General features: G+C 44.5%; 1 protein-coding gene across 1 annotated transcript; it reads left to right on the top strand.

Moving 5' to 3' along the window:
- The first annotated feature begins 2369 nt into the window (after positions 1–2369).
- ARGLU1 (arginine and glutamate rich 1) lies at positions 2370–15034 on the top strand. The gene is made up of 4 exons (XM_075852482.1): positions 2370–2848; positions 7195–7420; positions 13146–13229; positions 14217–15034. The coding sequence occupies exons 1-4, from the start codon at positions 2526–2528 to the stop codon at positions 14379–14381; spliced, it is 798 nt and encodes a 265-aa protein (XP_075708597.1). The 5' UTR covers positions 2370–2525; the 3' UTR covers positions 14382–15034.
- The last annotated feature ends 301 nt before the right edge of the window (positions 15035–15335 follow it).

Below are 15335 nucleotides of genomic sequence, written 5' to 3'. Positions count from 1 at the left end.
ATAATGCCCCTCCATATCAGCTCCCCATACAGTATAATGCCCCATATGAGCTCCCCATACAGTATAATGCCCCTCATATCATCCCTCATACAGTATAATACCACCAATATCAGCTACCATACAGTATAATGCCCCCCCCCCACATGAGGTCCCAATACAATATAATGCCTCCATATGAGCTCCCCATACAGCATAATGCCTCCATATGAGCTCCCTATATCAGCCCTCATACAGTATAATGCTCCTCCATATCAGCTCCCATACAGTATAATGCCCCTCCATATCAGCTCCCCGTACAATATAATACCGCTCCATATCAGCTCCTATACAGTATAATGCCCCATATCAGCTCCCCATACAGTATCATGCCCCCCATACAGTATAATGCCTCCATATGAGCTCCCCATATCAGCTCTCATACAGTATAATGCCCCACATATCAGCCCCCCAAACAGTAGAATGCCCCTCCATATCAGCTCCACGTACAGTATAATGCCCCTCCATATCAGCCCCCCATACAGTATAATGCCCCTCCATATCAGCTCCCCATACAGTATAATGCCCCTCCATATCAGCTCCCATACAGTATAATGCCCCCATATCAGCTCCCCATACAGGATCATGCCCCCCCATACAGTATAATGCCTCCATATGAGCTCCACATATCAGCCCTTATTCAGTATAATGCCCCTCCATATCAGCTCCCATAAAGTATAATGCCCCCCATATCAGCCCCCCAAACAGTATAATGCCAATCCATATGAGCTCCCCATACAGTATAATGCCCCTCCATATCAGCCCCCCATACAGTATAATGCCTCCCATATCAGCTCCCATACAGTATAATGCCCCATATCAGCTCCTCATACAGTATAACGCCCCCACATCAGCTCCCCATACAGTATCATGCCCCCCATACAGTATAATGCCCCCATACCGTATAATACCCCTCCATATCAGCTCCCCCATACAGTATAATGCCCCCCATATGAGCTCCCCATACAGTATAATGCCCCTCCATATCAGATCCCCATACAGTATAATACCCCCATATCAGCTCCCCATACAGTATAATGCCCCCATATCAGCTCCCCATACAGTATAATGCCCCATATCAGCTCCCCATACAGTATAATGCCCCCATATCAGCTCCCCATACAGTACAATGCCCCCCATATGAGCTACCCATACAGTATAATGCCCCCCATATGAGCTACCCATACAGTACAATGCCCCCATGAGTTCCCCATACAGTATAATACCCCCATATCAGCTCCCCATACAGTATAATGCCCCCATATCAGCTCCCCATACAGTATAATGCCCCCATATCAGCTCCCCATACAGTATAATTCCCTAATATCAGCCCCCCCATGCAGTATAATGCCCTCCCACCATATCAGCCCCCCATACAGTGTAATACCCCCATATGTGCATAATAGAAAAAGAGCATAATTACTTGCCTATCCCCGTTTCCACGCCAGGTGGCGGACCCTTCTCCTCCAGTGTGTGCTATGGGTGACTCGGCGCAGACAGGCGTGATGATGTCGCTACATCCCTCCTGCCTGCGTTGAGCCACTCAGGGCACGGTGAATGCTGGAGTAAGGAGATGTCAGCTCCTTGCTCCAGCATTGAATGGAACCGGGACCTCGGTGAGTGACTCGTGACCCCCCCGGAGGTCTTCACATGACCCCCCAGGGGGACGCGACCCACAGTGTGTAATGTATTGTGTTGTATTGTGCAGTTTGCGGTGGAGAGAGGAGGGGGGCCTGTAATTTAACGGGCCACCCTCTCCATCGCAAACCGCACAATACATTACAAGTCAACACAACACAGTACAAAACACCTGGAGTCGTCCGCACCGCCAGACGTGTCACGTGACAACACCATGTGACCGTAACCAAGAAGTGCCGGCTTCACGGCACTGAAAATGTATTTAACAAGCATGCTGTATGGCAACGGGGCCCCCCAGGCTTAGGGGCCCAGTCGCAACACCACTGCATTTATCATATACTTTTTGCAGAATTAGGTGCGGGTTTTACCTGCGGTTTTGATGCAAATTTTCTCACCAAATTATGCAATGTGTGCATGTTGCCTTAAACATTTTGTAAACTAATCAGTTCTCAGTATGAGCTCATAAAATCAATGGCCTTTGCACGGTAAACTCTGGCTGTAAGCGGATGCAGATGAACATTTTGCTCCTGAATTCACTATTCATGTAAAGAAACTCATCAGACACGCAGCTCCCATTACTATTCCTTACTGCAGTATCAGCAAGCAGCCTTCGCGCCTGCGCACAGTGACGACCTCGGAGACGTCAGCCCGCTTTGGATTCTGGGACTCGCGGCGCATGCGCTTTCCATCTGCCGCGCAGAATTCTGGGGCTCAATGTGAGTGGCGCAGGGTTGGAGTAGCCGCCATCTTGTCCTCATCCATTGATGTGTATATCCAGGCCCCTGGTTGCATAATCCTTCAGTGGACGAGCAGCCTGTGCATTCTGAGCTTTATAACCAGTGTGCCGAGATATGGGTCGGTCGCGTAGTCGAAGCTCATCCCGTTCTAAACACGCCAAGAGCGGCAAGCACAATAAGAAGCGCAGCCGCTCCCGGGAGAAGGAGCGAGTGAGGAAGCGCTCTAAATCCCGGGAGAGCAAGAGAAACCGAAAACGGGAGTCCAGATCCAGGTCCCGGTCTAACACGGCGACTCGTAGGGAGCGGGAGAGAGTAGCGACTCCGCCTGACCGTCTCGATATCTTTGGGCGCACGGTTAGTAAGAGGAGCAGCCTGGACGAGAAGCAGAAGCGGGAAGAGGAGGAGAAGAAGATGGAGTATGAGCGGCAGCGACGGATGTGAGTTTATTCTAGTGCTGTGCACTCGGGGCCTCTTCTCATAGCGCTGGGCCTCAGCTGATGCCCCTGTACCTGCTTAGGCCTCAACCCAGAGACCTGACACCCTAATCCTATGTGAGCCAGGAATAAATCACATGTACAACGATCACCATATGTTCCTAATCAGATCCTGCATATAATGCGCCTCGTGTATGGACATGCAACCAATCTCATCACTGCTTTCATTTTACACCTGCTGTGATAAAAAATAGATGCTGAAATGTGATTGGTTGGTTGCTAAGGGCAACTAGCTCAGATAGTGAGACCCAGTGTGATCAAAATACAATCAATTCAATTGGTGTACATGCTTCATTAACAATCACACTGTCAACTGTCTGCCCCAGTATTCTTTTTTTTTTTTTTTTAACCCTCCTGTCGGAGGTATATGTCAGGAGGAGTCCCTACATATCCCACTGTATAGGCGTACGTCACTCTTCGTATATGGACAGTGATGTCATGGGCTTTCAACTACGGAGTACCCGGCCAGGGCATCGCAAGCACTCTGGCTGGGCACTACTGCCTTCAGGCAGCCCTTGATGTCACTGTCCATATATGGATGGTGACGTTAGGAGCTTTGATGTGCCAGAAACCCTGGCCAAAGAGTTGCCGATGCTCTGGCCAGGGATTCTGCTCCTGGAGGAGCCCCTAACGTCACTGTCCATGTATGGACTGTGACGTCAGGGGCTTTCCTAGGCCTGGAATCCCTGGGCCGAGGCTCTGTCACCAGATTATAAGTGCCCTATCTCCTACATAAGGAGATCGGCGCTGTAATGTAGAGAACAGCAGTATTTATTTTTTATTTAGAAAAACAATCAATTTTCACCAAGTTATGACCTATTTTAGCTTTATGCTAATGACTTTCTTAATGCCCAACTGGGCGTGTTTTTACTTTTGACCAATCAGCGTCATACACTTCTCTCCATTCATGTACTCCTGTGCTGTCACTTACACCCACATTAACGTTACTGAAGTGTCTTGAGAGTAAATGGACGTCACTACCAACCAGGACGCGATGTCTATTAAACACTCCCGACGCTTTGGTAATGTTAAGGTGTCACTTACTCGAGATCATGCTGTAAATGACAGCAAGCGTTATCTCGAGTAAGTGACACCATTAGCGTTACCGAAGTGTCGGGAGTGTTTCATAGACATCGCGTCCTGGCTGGAAGTGATGTTTTATTTACTCTCAAGATACTTCAGTAACGTTGAAGAGAGCCTTTCACCTCCCCATACAGGTGCAGCTGAGTGTAGCATGTAATGGGGAGGGCTGAAGAAACCCTGGGGCACTTTACATATTTTTTTTTCTACCTTCCTCCGTTATTTAGATATATCGGTTCCGTTATATTTGGTGCCCGATATTTAAATAACCCCCTGAACAGTCAACGGGGCGTGTACTGGCAAGGGGGCGTGTTACTATGGCTGTGACACTGTCCAATCAGATATGGACAGTATTACAGCGAGAAGTGTGCGCGTGCGCGCGCACACGCTCTCACTCTTCAGCTTTCAAGATTAGTCTTCTGCCGAACTGGCAAGGGGGCGTGTCACCGCCACGGACAGTGTAAGAGCTGGGGAGCAGTGACACGCCCCCTTGCCAGTTCGGGTGAAAAGACTGCAATCGCACACTCTCATGCTGTGGCACTGGCCATATCGGATTGGACAATGTCACAGCCATACTAACACCCCCTTGCCAGTACACGCCCCCTTGCCAGTTCGGGTGAAAAGACTGCAATCGCACACTCTCATGCTGTTGCACTGTCCATATCGGATTGGACAATGTCACAGCCATACTAACACCCCCTTGCCAGTTCTGGGGTTATTTAAATATCACGGCACCGATATCTACATAACGGATGGAGGTAAAAAATAAATGTCAAGTGCCCCAGGGTTTGTGCAGCGCAGCCCATTACTTGCTGCAGTCAGCTGCACCATGTATGGGGAGGTGAAAGGTTCTCTTTAATGTGGGTGTAAGTGACAGCACAGGCTGTGCTGAGTACATGAATGGAGAGAAGTGTATGACACTGATTGGTCAACCTCCTACACTTCTCTCCACAACGCCCCCTTGGTCAAAAGTAAAAACACGCTCAGTTGAGCATTAAGAAAGTCATTAGCATAAAGCTAAGGTAGGTTATAACTTGATCGTTTTTCTAAATAAAAACCACTGCTGTTCTCTACATTACAGTGCCGATCACATTATGTAGGAGATAGGGCACTTATAATGTGGTGACAGAGCCTCTTTAATGATCTTCCCTGGGACTCTGGCCCATAGGCTCCCATGTTAAAAAAACAAAAAAAAAAAAAGTACATCGCATGATATTGTTTTTTAGCGGATCCCTCAGGATGAAACAGCATACTATGTTGTTCCATCCGCCAATAAAAAAAAAGTATACTGGGATATACCAGCCTGACAGAGGCCAAAAGGAAACTCTTTTGGTCTCCGTTGAGCTAACAGAGCCCAATGGACCCTAAACCCATGTTTATCGTATATGTTGGACGCTTTCCCAACGTACACAATAGGGCCCCATTCAATTCTATTGACCACGGACATCTTTCCGTATCGCAATGTATGGGTGTTCGTGCCGTAGAACTGTGCTGGGAATTATGGAGCACGTCTGTTTTCCAGGATATGCTCCCATACTTTGGGAGCTCGTCCCGAAAATGGAAAATGCGGGTGGGCGGCTGTTCAGAAGATAGATGATGATTGTCTGATCGCTGGGGGCCTCCGCATCATAAATGTCCAAGATGGGAAAACCCTTTTAATTGAGGTCCTGATAATTCATTTTTGGGGCAATACAGCTCAGTTAGAAGAGAAACTGTTTTAATTGGTGAACTGTACACATTTATTGGGGATCATCATTTTCACAGTGCCAGGTAATACTTCAGGGTTGTGGGCAGTGCCCTGATTTTAGATAAAACTTATCTTGCTCTGAACATTTTATGTAAAGCATTTTTTGGGATCTAACACTGAAGGCCTAGCCTTAGGATAGACCATCCATGTGTTATTTGTGGGGGTCTAAACCCTGCGTAATTCCTCTTTCAGCAGAAAAATGGGCCACAAATCTTGCTGGAGCATCACAACTTCTTCACTACGGACACGATGCCACGCTCATCTCCACGTAGCTGTGTCTAGTATTGCAGCTTAGATGAGGCAGACATGGCAATGCTCATGTCTGTTACTGTATTTGATTGGTATTGTTTGGACTCCCACAGATGGTAATAGTAACAGGCCGTGAATGTTATATCACAGGAAATCAATGTAAGGGGTGAAATCCAAATGTGCCGCTTGTCCTGCCATCCATTATTTTCAGTGTAAAGTGCTCTGCTCTTTTATTTTATTTCTGTCACTTTTTATTTATTTCTGTTACTTATGTAGCGGCAACATTTTCTGCATCGCTGTATAGAGCTTGTCCTCACTCACTGAACCAATTGGGGCTCACAATCAATCTATCTGTATTGTTTTGGGTACCTGGAATAACCCCATGTAATGACAGGCAGAACATACAAACTCCATGCAAATGTTGTCCTTGTTTCAGTTTGAGCTACCAGGCTTCTCTAATTCCAGTAGTGGATGGTCCAGAGTTGTGGATCCCCCATGGTAACTAGGGAACATTGAAAGCATGTGAAAAAGCAGTCTCACCGCTCTAATATTCATATGCCTGTCTACTCAAAAATCCAATCATTGCTCAGGTTAGCTAGGCTGGTATCTTAAAGCGAGGTCCAAGGGAGAACTTGTACCCGCACTAGTAAAATCAAAAGTTTTATTGTAGTCATGAAAAAAAAAAAGTTCACATAGGTTAAAATCAATGATGTCGTTTACATGCACCGAGCACGCAGGATGTTAAAGAGGACCTGTCAGTATGTCATATAAGCTGAACTGGTTTACTGACCTGAATAGCGCGGTCTGCCTTATTCCAGCGTTTTTGTTTTTTTTTCTCCCCCCTCCCCCACTCCAGGGATATGGCCTACTCTTATGTTGGCTCCTTATATATTAATTTGCAGCGGTTAGCCAACAGAGCTTGAACTACCCTCAAGCTGCCTCGCACTGGTCGGTCAGCATCAGACGCATTGAAGCTAGCTCCACCTCGCTGGCGAACTACAGTAAATTAGCATAGAGGGAAAAAGCAGATGGAGAAAGTTGATCTCTCCCCTTTGTCCTTCTAGTTTTCAGGTGTGTGTGTGTATATGTATGTATGTATGTATATATATATATATTAGTACTTCAGAACTTTAAATTGTGTGTGTGTATACATTGTTTTTATGGGATTATTGAAATGACTACTTGAACCTTTTTTCTTTTTCTCTTAATCCAGTAGGCAGCAAGAAATTGAAGAAAAACTAATAGAGGAGGAAACGGCCCGACGGGTGGAAGAGCTGGTTGCCAAGCGCGTGGAGGAGGAGTTGGAGAAAAGGAAAGATGAAATAGAACGAGAAGTTCTTCGGCGGGTCGAGGAGGCCAAACGCATCATGGAAAAGCAGTTGCTCGAAGAACTCGAGCGACAGAGGCAGGCCGAGCTTTCTGCACAAAAAGCCAGAGAGGTAACGCTCGGTCGTTTGGAAAGTAGTGACAGTCCATGGCAAAACTTTCCCACCTTTATTTTCTTATAGTAGTACATAGTTGATGTTTCTGAATTTACTTTGGATGTCTTGTAGCATCTAAACTGTTTTGGCATTGAGAGGACTCTCTGTTTTCTTTGGTTCCTCAAAGGTGCCATTTGGGTTTGACAAGTTGTTGGCTATGCACGTGAAACTTTTGCCATGGCTGTAGCCTTTTGAACATTTAAACCTCTAAGTTTCAATTTTAAAAAAAACTACCTATTGACAGCTAAGGTTTCATGTCACTGAATGTGTTTCGACTAAAAAGGGCTAATTTTTGCCCACTGATGTACAACTTCTCTCCTGCATCAAGGGTGGTGGTGTTTTCATTAACTTCATCACTGATCATTTTAATGAGCTTATTATCCACAAATAACCATTGTTTTCTCCTTGTTTGTCCAGATCATCATTAACATATGTTGTTACTAGCCATAACGTCCTTTCCTTCTCAGGCTTCCTTGAAGGAATCAAGTTGCCCTCCTTTAAGTTTAAATATGTTGCTTTCAAACCGGTGGACCAGAAGTAGACAATGGGGCAGCTTTACTACACGGTCTAAAACATAACACAGTATTAAAGTTTGATAAATTTGGTGCATTTCCTACACCCTATGATTTTGGCTCATCTAGCAACACATGCTAAACACTCTTCTCTTTATTATACTTCTTTGTCGGCTTAGTGTACGTCCAGATTTTTGCACCAAAATCTTGTCTCGTGGAGGGGAGGGTCACATTTTAAGCCACATCCCTTTCCGCTAGACCATGCTCATTTTCCGCTAAGCCACGTCACTTCTCAAGCGTGTCGAAAAAGTGTTTAAAACCGTTAATGTGGCGAACAGCATGTGTGCCGGAATTCGTCTCCATTTGAATAGTAAATCTGCCCCAGTGTGTGTAATTGGCTACTGAAAGTTGTCTTCTGTAAATTGGAGCAAGATTTCAGAAAGTTAAAGAGAACCTTTCACCTCCCTATACGTGTGCAGTTGAGTGCAGCATGTAATGGCGAGGGCTGCACAAACCCTGGGGCACTTTACTTTTTTTTTCTACCCCCCCTCCGTTATTTAGATATCGGTGTTATGTTTGGCGCCCAATATTTAGATAACCCCCTGAACAGTCAACGGGGCATGTACTGGCAAGGGGCGTGTTACTATGGATGTGACACTGTCCAATCAGATATGGACATTGTTACAACAAGAGCGAGGAATGAGTGTGTATGTCTGTCTGTGTGTGCGCGCGCACGCTCTCACTCTTCAGCTTTCAAGATTAGTCTTCTGCCGAACTGGCAGGTGGGCGTATCACTGCTATGGGCAGTGTAACTGGGGAGCGTTTACATTGTCCGTAGCAGAGACACGCCCCCTTGCCAGTTCGGCAGACAATACAAGACTGATCTCTCGCAAGAGCTGAAGAGATGAGAGCGCGCTCTCCTTTCCACAGCTCTTACACTCTACGGTGTTTAGCTATCGGTGCTGTTATATTTGGCACCCGATATTTAAATAACCCCCTGAAAAATCAAAGGGGTGTGTACTGGAAAGGGGGCGTGTTACTATAGCTGTGACACTGTCCAATCGGATATGGACAGTGCCACAGCAAGAGCGAGGAGAGAGGGTGTGCGATTGCAGTCTTTTCACCCGAACTAGCAAGGGGGCGTGTCACTGCTACAGACAGTGTAAGAGCTGTTGAGAGGAGCGCACTCTCATCTCTTAAGCTCTTGAGAGAACAATCTTGTACCTTGTCTGCCGAACCGGCAAGGGGGTGTGTCACTGCTTCGGACAGTGTAGGAGCTGGGGAGAGCTTACGCTGTCCATGGCGGTGACACGCCCCCTTGTCAGTTCAGCAGAAGACTAATCTTGAAAGCTGAAGAGTGAAAGCGTGCGTGTGCGTGCGTGCGTGTGCGCGCGCGCACAGTCTCATTCCTCGCTCTTGCTATAACACTGTCCATATCCGATTAGACAGTGTCACAGCCATAGTAACACGCCCCATTGACTGTTCAGGGGGTTCTTTAAATATCGGGTGCAAAATATAACGGAGCGAGGTAGAAAAAAAGTGGAAAGTGCCCCAGGGTTTGTTCAGCCTGGCCCATTACATGCTGCACCTGTATGGGGAGGTGAAAGGTTCTCGTTAAAGAGGCTCTGTCACCAGATTTTGCAACCCCTATCTGCTATTGCAGCAGATAGGTGCTGCAATGTAGATTACAGTAACGGTTTTATTTTTAAAAAACGAGCATTTTTGGCCAAGTTATGGCCATTTTTGTATTTATGCAAATGAGGCTTGCAAAAGTACAACTGGGCGTGTTGAAAAGTAAAAGTACAACTGGGCGTGTATTATGTGCGTACATCGGGGCGTGTTTACTACTTTTACTAGCTGGCCGTTCTGATGAGAAGTATCATCCACTTCTCTTCAGAACGCCCAGCTTCTGGCAGTGCAGACACAGCCGTGTTCTCGAGAGATCACGCTGTGTCGTCACTCACAGGTCCTGCATCGTGTCGGGCACCAGAGGCTACAGTTGATTCACCATCAGCGTTTGCAGGTAAATCGATGTAGCTACTTACCTGCAAACGCTGATGCTGCTGCAGAATCATCTGTAGCCTCTGGTGCCGACACGATGCAGGACCTGGGGCAGGAAGTGAGTGACGTCACAGCGTGATCTCTCGAGAACACGCTGTGTCTGCACTGTCAGAAGCTGGGCGTTCTGAAGAGAAGTGGATGACACTTCTATACACAACGCCCAGCTAGTAAAAGTAGTAAACACGCCCCGATGTACGCACATAATACACGCCCAGTTGTACTTTTACTTTTCAACACGCCCAGTTGTACTTTTGCAAGCCTCATTTGCATAAATACAAAAATGGTCATAACTTGGCCAAAAATGCTCGTTTTTTAAAAATAAAAACGTTACTGTAATCTACATTGCAGCGCCGATCTGCTGCAATAGCAGATAGGGGTTGCAAAATCTGGTGACAGAGCCTCTTTAAACTTCCCTTGCAGTAACCAGTGGCTCATTTCAGTGTTTCTACAACCATGCAAAAATCTATGTACCTGTATTCTATCCTAGACCAGGCAGGAAATAAAGCTGCACCCCTTAAACGAATATCATTCGTAACTGAAAAATCATATTATATTTTAATTTAAAGGCTGCTGGCAGACTTAGGCCTTATTCACGCGAACGTTGTATACCTGCATGTGCTGTCCGTTAAACAAAACAGACGGCACACGGACCCATGCAATTCAATGGGGCTATTCAGACATGCCTTGTTTTAATGCAGCGTGTCTGTTGCATGAAACTCATCAGATCTTGTTCTGGTCTGTTTTGTGGACCACGTTGACCATTGATGTCTATGGGTGTGTGATAATCACGGACAGCACACATATGTCATCCATGTGCTAAGGAAATGGTGAGGGAAAAAAATGTGCACTGACGTGAAAAACTGATGGCACACGGGACTGCATCACATGAAAAACTGCCTTTTTTTGCGGATGCGAAACGGACATGTTCGTGTGAATCAGGCCTTATATGGATGAGTTTTCCATGCTGTCCTTTTAAAAGAAAGAAGTTAAATGGGTGATCTATGATGTGTAGTAGGGGCCGGAACTTAAATAAACCAAAAAAATCAATACTTGCCTGCGACGATCCAGCACTGAGGCTCCGGTGGCACTCCCAATGGTAGTTTACATGCACAGCACGTAGCATGTGACCGCTGCAGCCAATCAGAGGGTTCAGCGGTCATGTGTTGTAGCTCTGGAGTTGTTACAATACGATTCGTCACTGCTGGGACCCCTGATTGGCTGCAGCAGTCTCATAGTACATGCACGTATACAATTACCGGGCGCTGCTAGATTGTCGTGGGCAAGGATTGGTAGGTACAGCTTTCTCTGAGTTATTTAGTTTCCAGCCGCTAATAAAACATTTTTACATCCAGATAACTCCTTTTAAGGTCTGAAATACGTTCCGATGTTGGACTTGTCTTTGCTAAATATTGGAGGGCTTCCTCAAAACATTATTGCACTGTGTGAAGAAAACATTCTCTCCATTATATGTTCATATTCTTCATGGAAATACCCCAAAAAATAAACCTATTTTTTATTTTTAAACACTACTTTTATCATTGTGATTTATGTTGTATAGCCTGGTCCAGTGTGCCCCACAGGAAAACCTGATCCAACAATAGATTATAGTAGTCTGTTTGTACGGCCTGAACGCATTTCAAAGTGCCTTACTATGAAGGGAAACGAAATGAACAGGGGAATGTGCCCGTTATGTACCTGGAATAGTGTCCTAAATGCACTGCAGCCTATTCCTTTACAATATTGACTCTACCACCCTGGACTGTTATCACAGACTCAAAAGTGCTTTCAGCAAGGTCCAAATAACGCCATATGTGCCACGTCTAGAGGAAGGCAAACGATGACATGGACCTGTATTTTCTGCCTTCAGTGCTCCTTTCTGTCACTTGTGACCGTACTTGAGCCCTGCCCCAGACATTGTGTAGTTCATGGGAATGATGGATGAAAGTGTTAATACAAAAGGCAAACTTCATGAAGGAAGTCTCTTATTTTTTTTTAGAACATGACACGTCGCCATAACTTGTACCTTTTTTTTTTTTTTTTTTTTTTTTTTTTTTTTTTTTTTTTTGTATAGCTCTAAAAACAATAGACAGTAGCCTGTTACTTGTCACTATTTTATAACCAGTTTTTTTTTTGTTTTTTTTTCCTTTTATTATTTGGCACGCTTACAGTATTCTTTGAACTTTGCAGAATATTTGCGTTTTGCGTACACTTCACGCCTGTGTGCATTTACACGCGATGTTTCATAGCCTCTCGATTTTTAAAGGTGCATTTCTGCTGTTGATCTCTCTATCTGTTACATTCTTGGAAATGTGCAGCCATATTCAGACTTGAGAAGTCTATGCATTCACAGTAAAAAAAGCAGCTAAAATAGAATAGAAATTGCACCTTTAAACTGGCATTTTACACTTTCCCCCAGATCCTCGGCGGTGGATTGTATTTGACATTAAAATGTATGTTTGTTATGAATTGTTTGCTTAGGAATGATGAATTACATATTTTTGTTCCCTCTTACAATAAACATCTGCATTCCTCAGCTCAGCCTTCCTTGTATGTTTCTTAAATTTGGTTGAGCTGCTGATGGCAGGTGTTGCCAAGCTAACAGTACAAATCATTATAAAGAGGAAGCTGGCGCGTATGGCAGCTGAGGAGCACACGCTGCAGGACACTGGACAAGACAGTAAATATTCAACTTTTAATGCTGATTAAAGGAGTATAGGTAAAGAATACGTAGGTATGCGTTATTGGTGAGAACAACTCTTCCCTTTATCTTTATATTTCCGTTTTCCTTTATAATTTCATGTACATTACCCAGTTTTGTAGTTGTCCTTGTTGATATGTCTGACTATAATAATAAAAAAATAAATAAAAAAAAATAACCTTTAATTGCTAGGGCAGGTTAGAGAGGGATTGTTTGATTGTTTGGATTGGGAGGGTTGAGCTGAACTTAGTGCTAGAAGATGCGTGTAGTGACTGCACTGTTTGATGTTGGAATGAGAAATATGGCGGCTCTAGCGCTGCCCCTTAAGTCCCGATGGAATTGAGGCAAATTAGAGTAAGATGTGCCGTCCATTACTGCAAAATTCTAACATTTTACTGTATCCTCCATATAGGAAGAAGAAAGGGCTAAACGTGAGGAACTGGAGCGAATACTTGAAGAAAATAACCGTAAAATTGCTGACGCACAAGCTAAGCTGGTAAGTTCTGTTTTCCGAGTAACTTTAGTTTCGCAAAGTTTTAATCGGTAGGGGTCCCCGTACTCGGTTGAGCACTCTGCACCCTTATGAGGGCTTGTTTTTTGCGGGACGGGATGAAGTTTTGATTGGTCCTGTTTTGTAGTATATGGGACTTTTTGGAGGGCGATAGAAAAACCGCAATTTTGCCATTTGTTTTTTTTGTTTACGGTGTTCACCTTGCGGTTTCAATTGCATATTAACTTTATTGTTTGGGTCATTAGGGTCGCGGCGATACCATATATGTGTAGTTTTTATTTATTTTTTACACTTTTACTAAATAAAACCACTTTTTGCTGTCATTTTTATTTCACGTTGTTTACTTATTTTATTAGTCCCACAAGGAGACTTGACTATGCAAACTTCAGATCGCTGCTATAATGCTTTGGTATACTTAGTATTGTTGCCTGTCAGTGTAAATCTGACAGGCAATCTATTAGGACGTGCCTCCGGCGCGTCCTAATAGGCATATGCCCAGGGCAGACCTGGGGGCTATTATCGGGCCCCCGGCTGCCGTGGCACCCCATCGGAGGCCAGCAATTGCATTTGCGGGCCGCCGATGGGTGAGATAGGGAGCTCCCTCCCTCTGTAAATGATTTAAATGCTGCGGTCGCTATTGACCGCGGCATTTAATGGCCACGATCGAAGTAAACTTCGATCGTGGCCGTTGGAGCAGGAGCCTGACTGTCGTCAGAGAGCCAAGCCCTGGCTCCAGCCTGCACGGGACACCCATACAGGACTTAGACTAGGCCAACGTGAAAAGGCGACGGCCTAGCCTAAGGCCCCTTAGTGACCGCTGTGAAAAGGCGTATTGGTGGTCACTAAGGGGTTACTAGTAAAACATTACATTTCTGACCTTTATCTCTATTCCAAGTTGTGCCGTGCCTCTTTTTTCTTAAATTAGTTTTCTTTTAGTAATATATATATATATTTTTCTTTTCAACTATATAGGCTGAGGAGCAATTGAAAATTGTTGAAGAGCAAAGAAAAATACATGAGGAAAGGATGAAACTAGAACAAGAGAGACAGCGACAACAAAAGGAAGAGCAAAAAATTATACTGGGCAAGGGAAAGTCAAGGCCAAAATTATCTTTCTCATTAAAAAGCCCAGATTAATTCTAGCAAACGAACATTGTCCTAACCAAGCTAAGACTTTGTATGGTAGCTTCATGTTGAAGTGTCTTCTTCCCTTTTTTTTTTTTTTTTTTTTTTTTTTAAAGTCTGGAATATCAAATATCATTTCTCAAAGGGGCTGTGCTCTCAATTCCGTAATGTATGTTTCATTTTTTTTATATATAGGTATAACAGCTATGACTGACTCAATCCGATTTCATTTAAATCCTTATCAGATGATTAGTTTTTACATAATGATGTTTCCTAATTATTCCTGACAATGTAAGAATGGACTAGGATCCCGTAAACTGCTCCCCATGGTCTGATAAGGATTTAACTCCCCCCGATGCTATATTTTTCACAGAAGGACGTTGTTTGGTACGGTCTCTTACAAAGCATTGACTGCATCCGTAAATTGGCCCAGTATTGTTGGAACTTTGTACTGTTTTGTAAAACCAGTGTCCCCGTGATGCTGTTCCACTTGCTCTTGATGTCCCGATACAGGTAAGGATACAGATAGCAAAGCGATTCCTCTGAAAGTTGACCTAGTTCAGTATTGTCAGTACACCATTGTTTTTAACTACATTGATGCAACCCAATCCGATTTTTCACAGTGTAAATACTTCAGTTTGCTGAATAAAGTCTTAAATGCCTCATGTATGTGGTGAATGTTCAAAGGGATTTTTGATCATACAAAATCTTTACCCACTGTATTTTTGTAGTTGGCTTGAGATGATTTTTTTTCTGTTTATGTTGACGGAGTGCCGTATTACAGATGCCGTATCATGTTTAAACAGCTGCCTCCGTTACAGCCTGAATACCTAACACTTTCTAATTATAACGGGAAAATGCATGCCGTAGAAATCAAGGAAATTCATCATCTACCATAGAAATATTTCTGAGCCGAACAAATGTTCTGAGAGTGAAGAGCAGACATTGGAGAAGCTTCAAGTCCCA

The sequence above is a fragment of the Rhinoderma darwinii genome, chromosome 2, assembly GCF_050947455.1.
Source record: "Rhinoderma darwinii isolate aRhiDar2 chromosome 2, aRhiDar2.hap1, whole genome shotgun sequence".
Taxonomy (NCBI): domain Eukaryota; kingdom Metazoa; phylum Chordata; class Amphibia; order Anura; family Rhinodermatidae; genus Rhinoderma; species Rhinoderma darwinii.
This window is presented reverse-complemented; position numbering and strand designations above follow the sequence as displayed.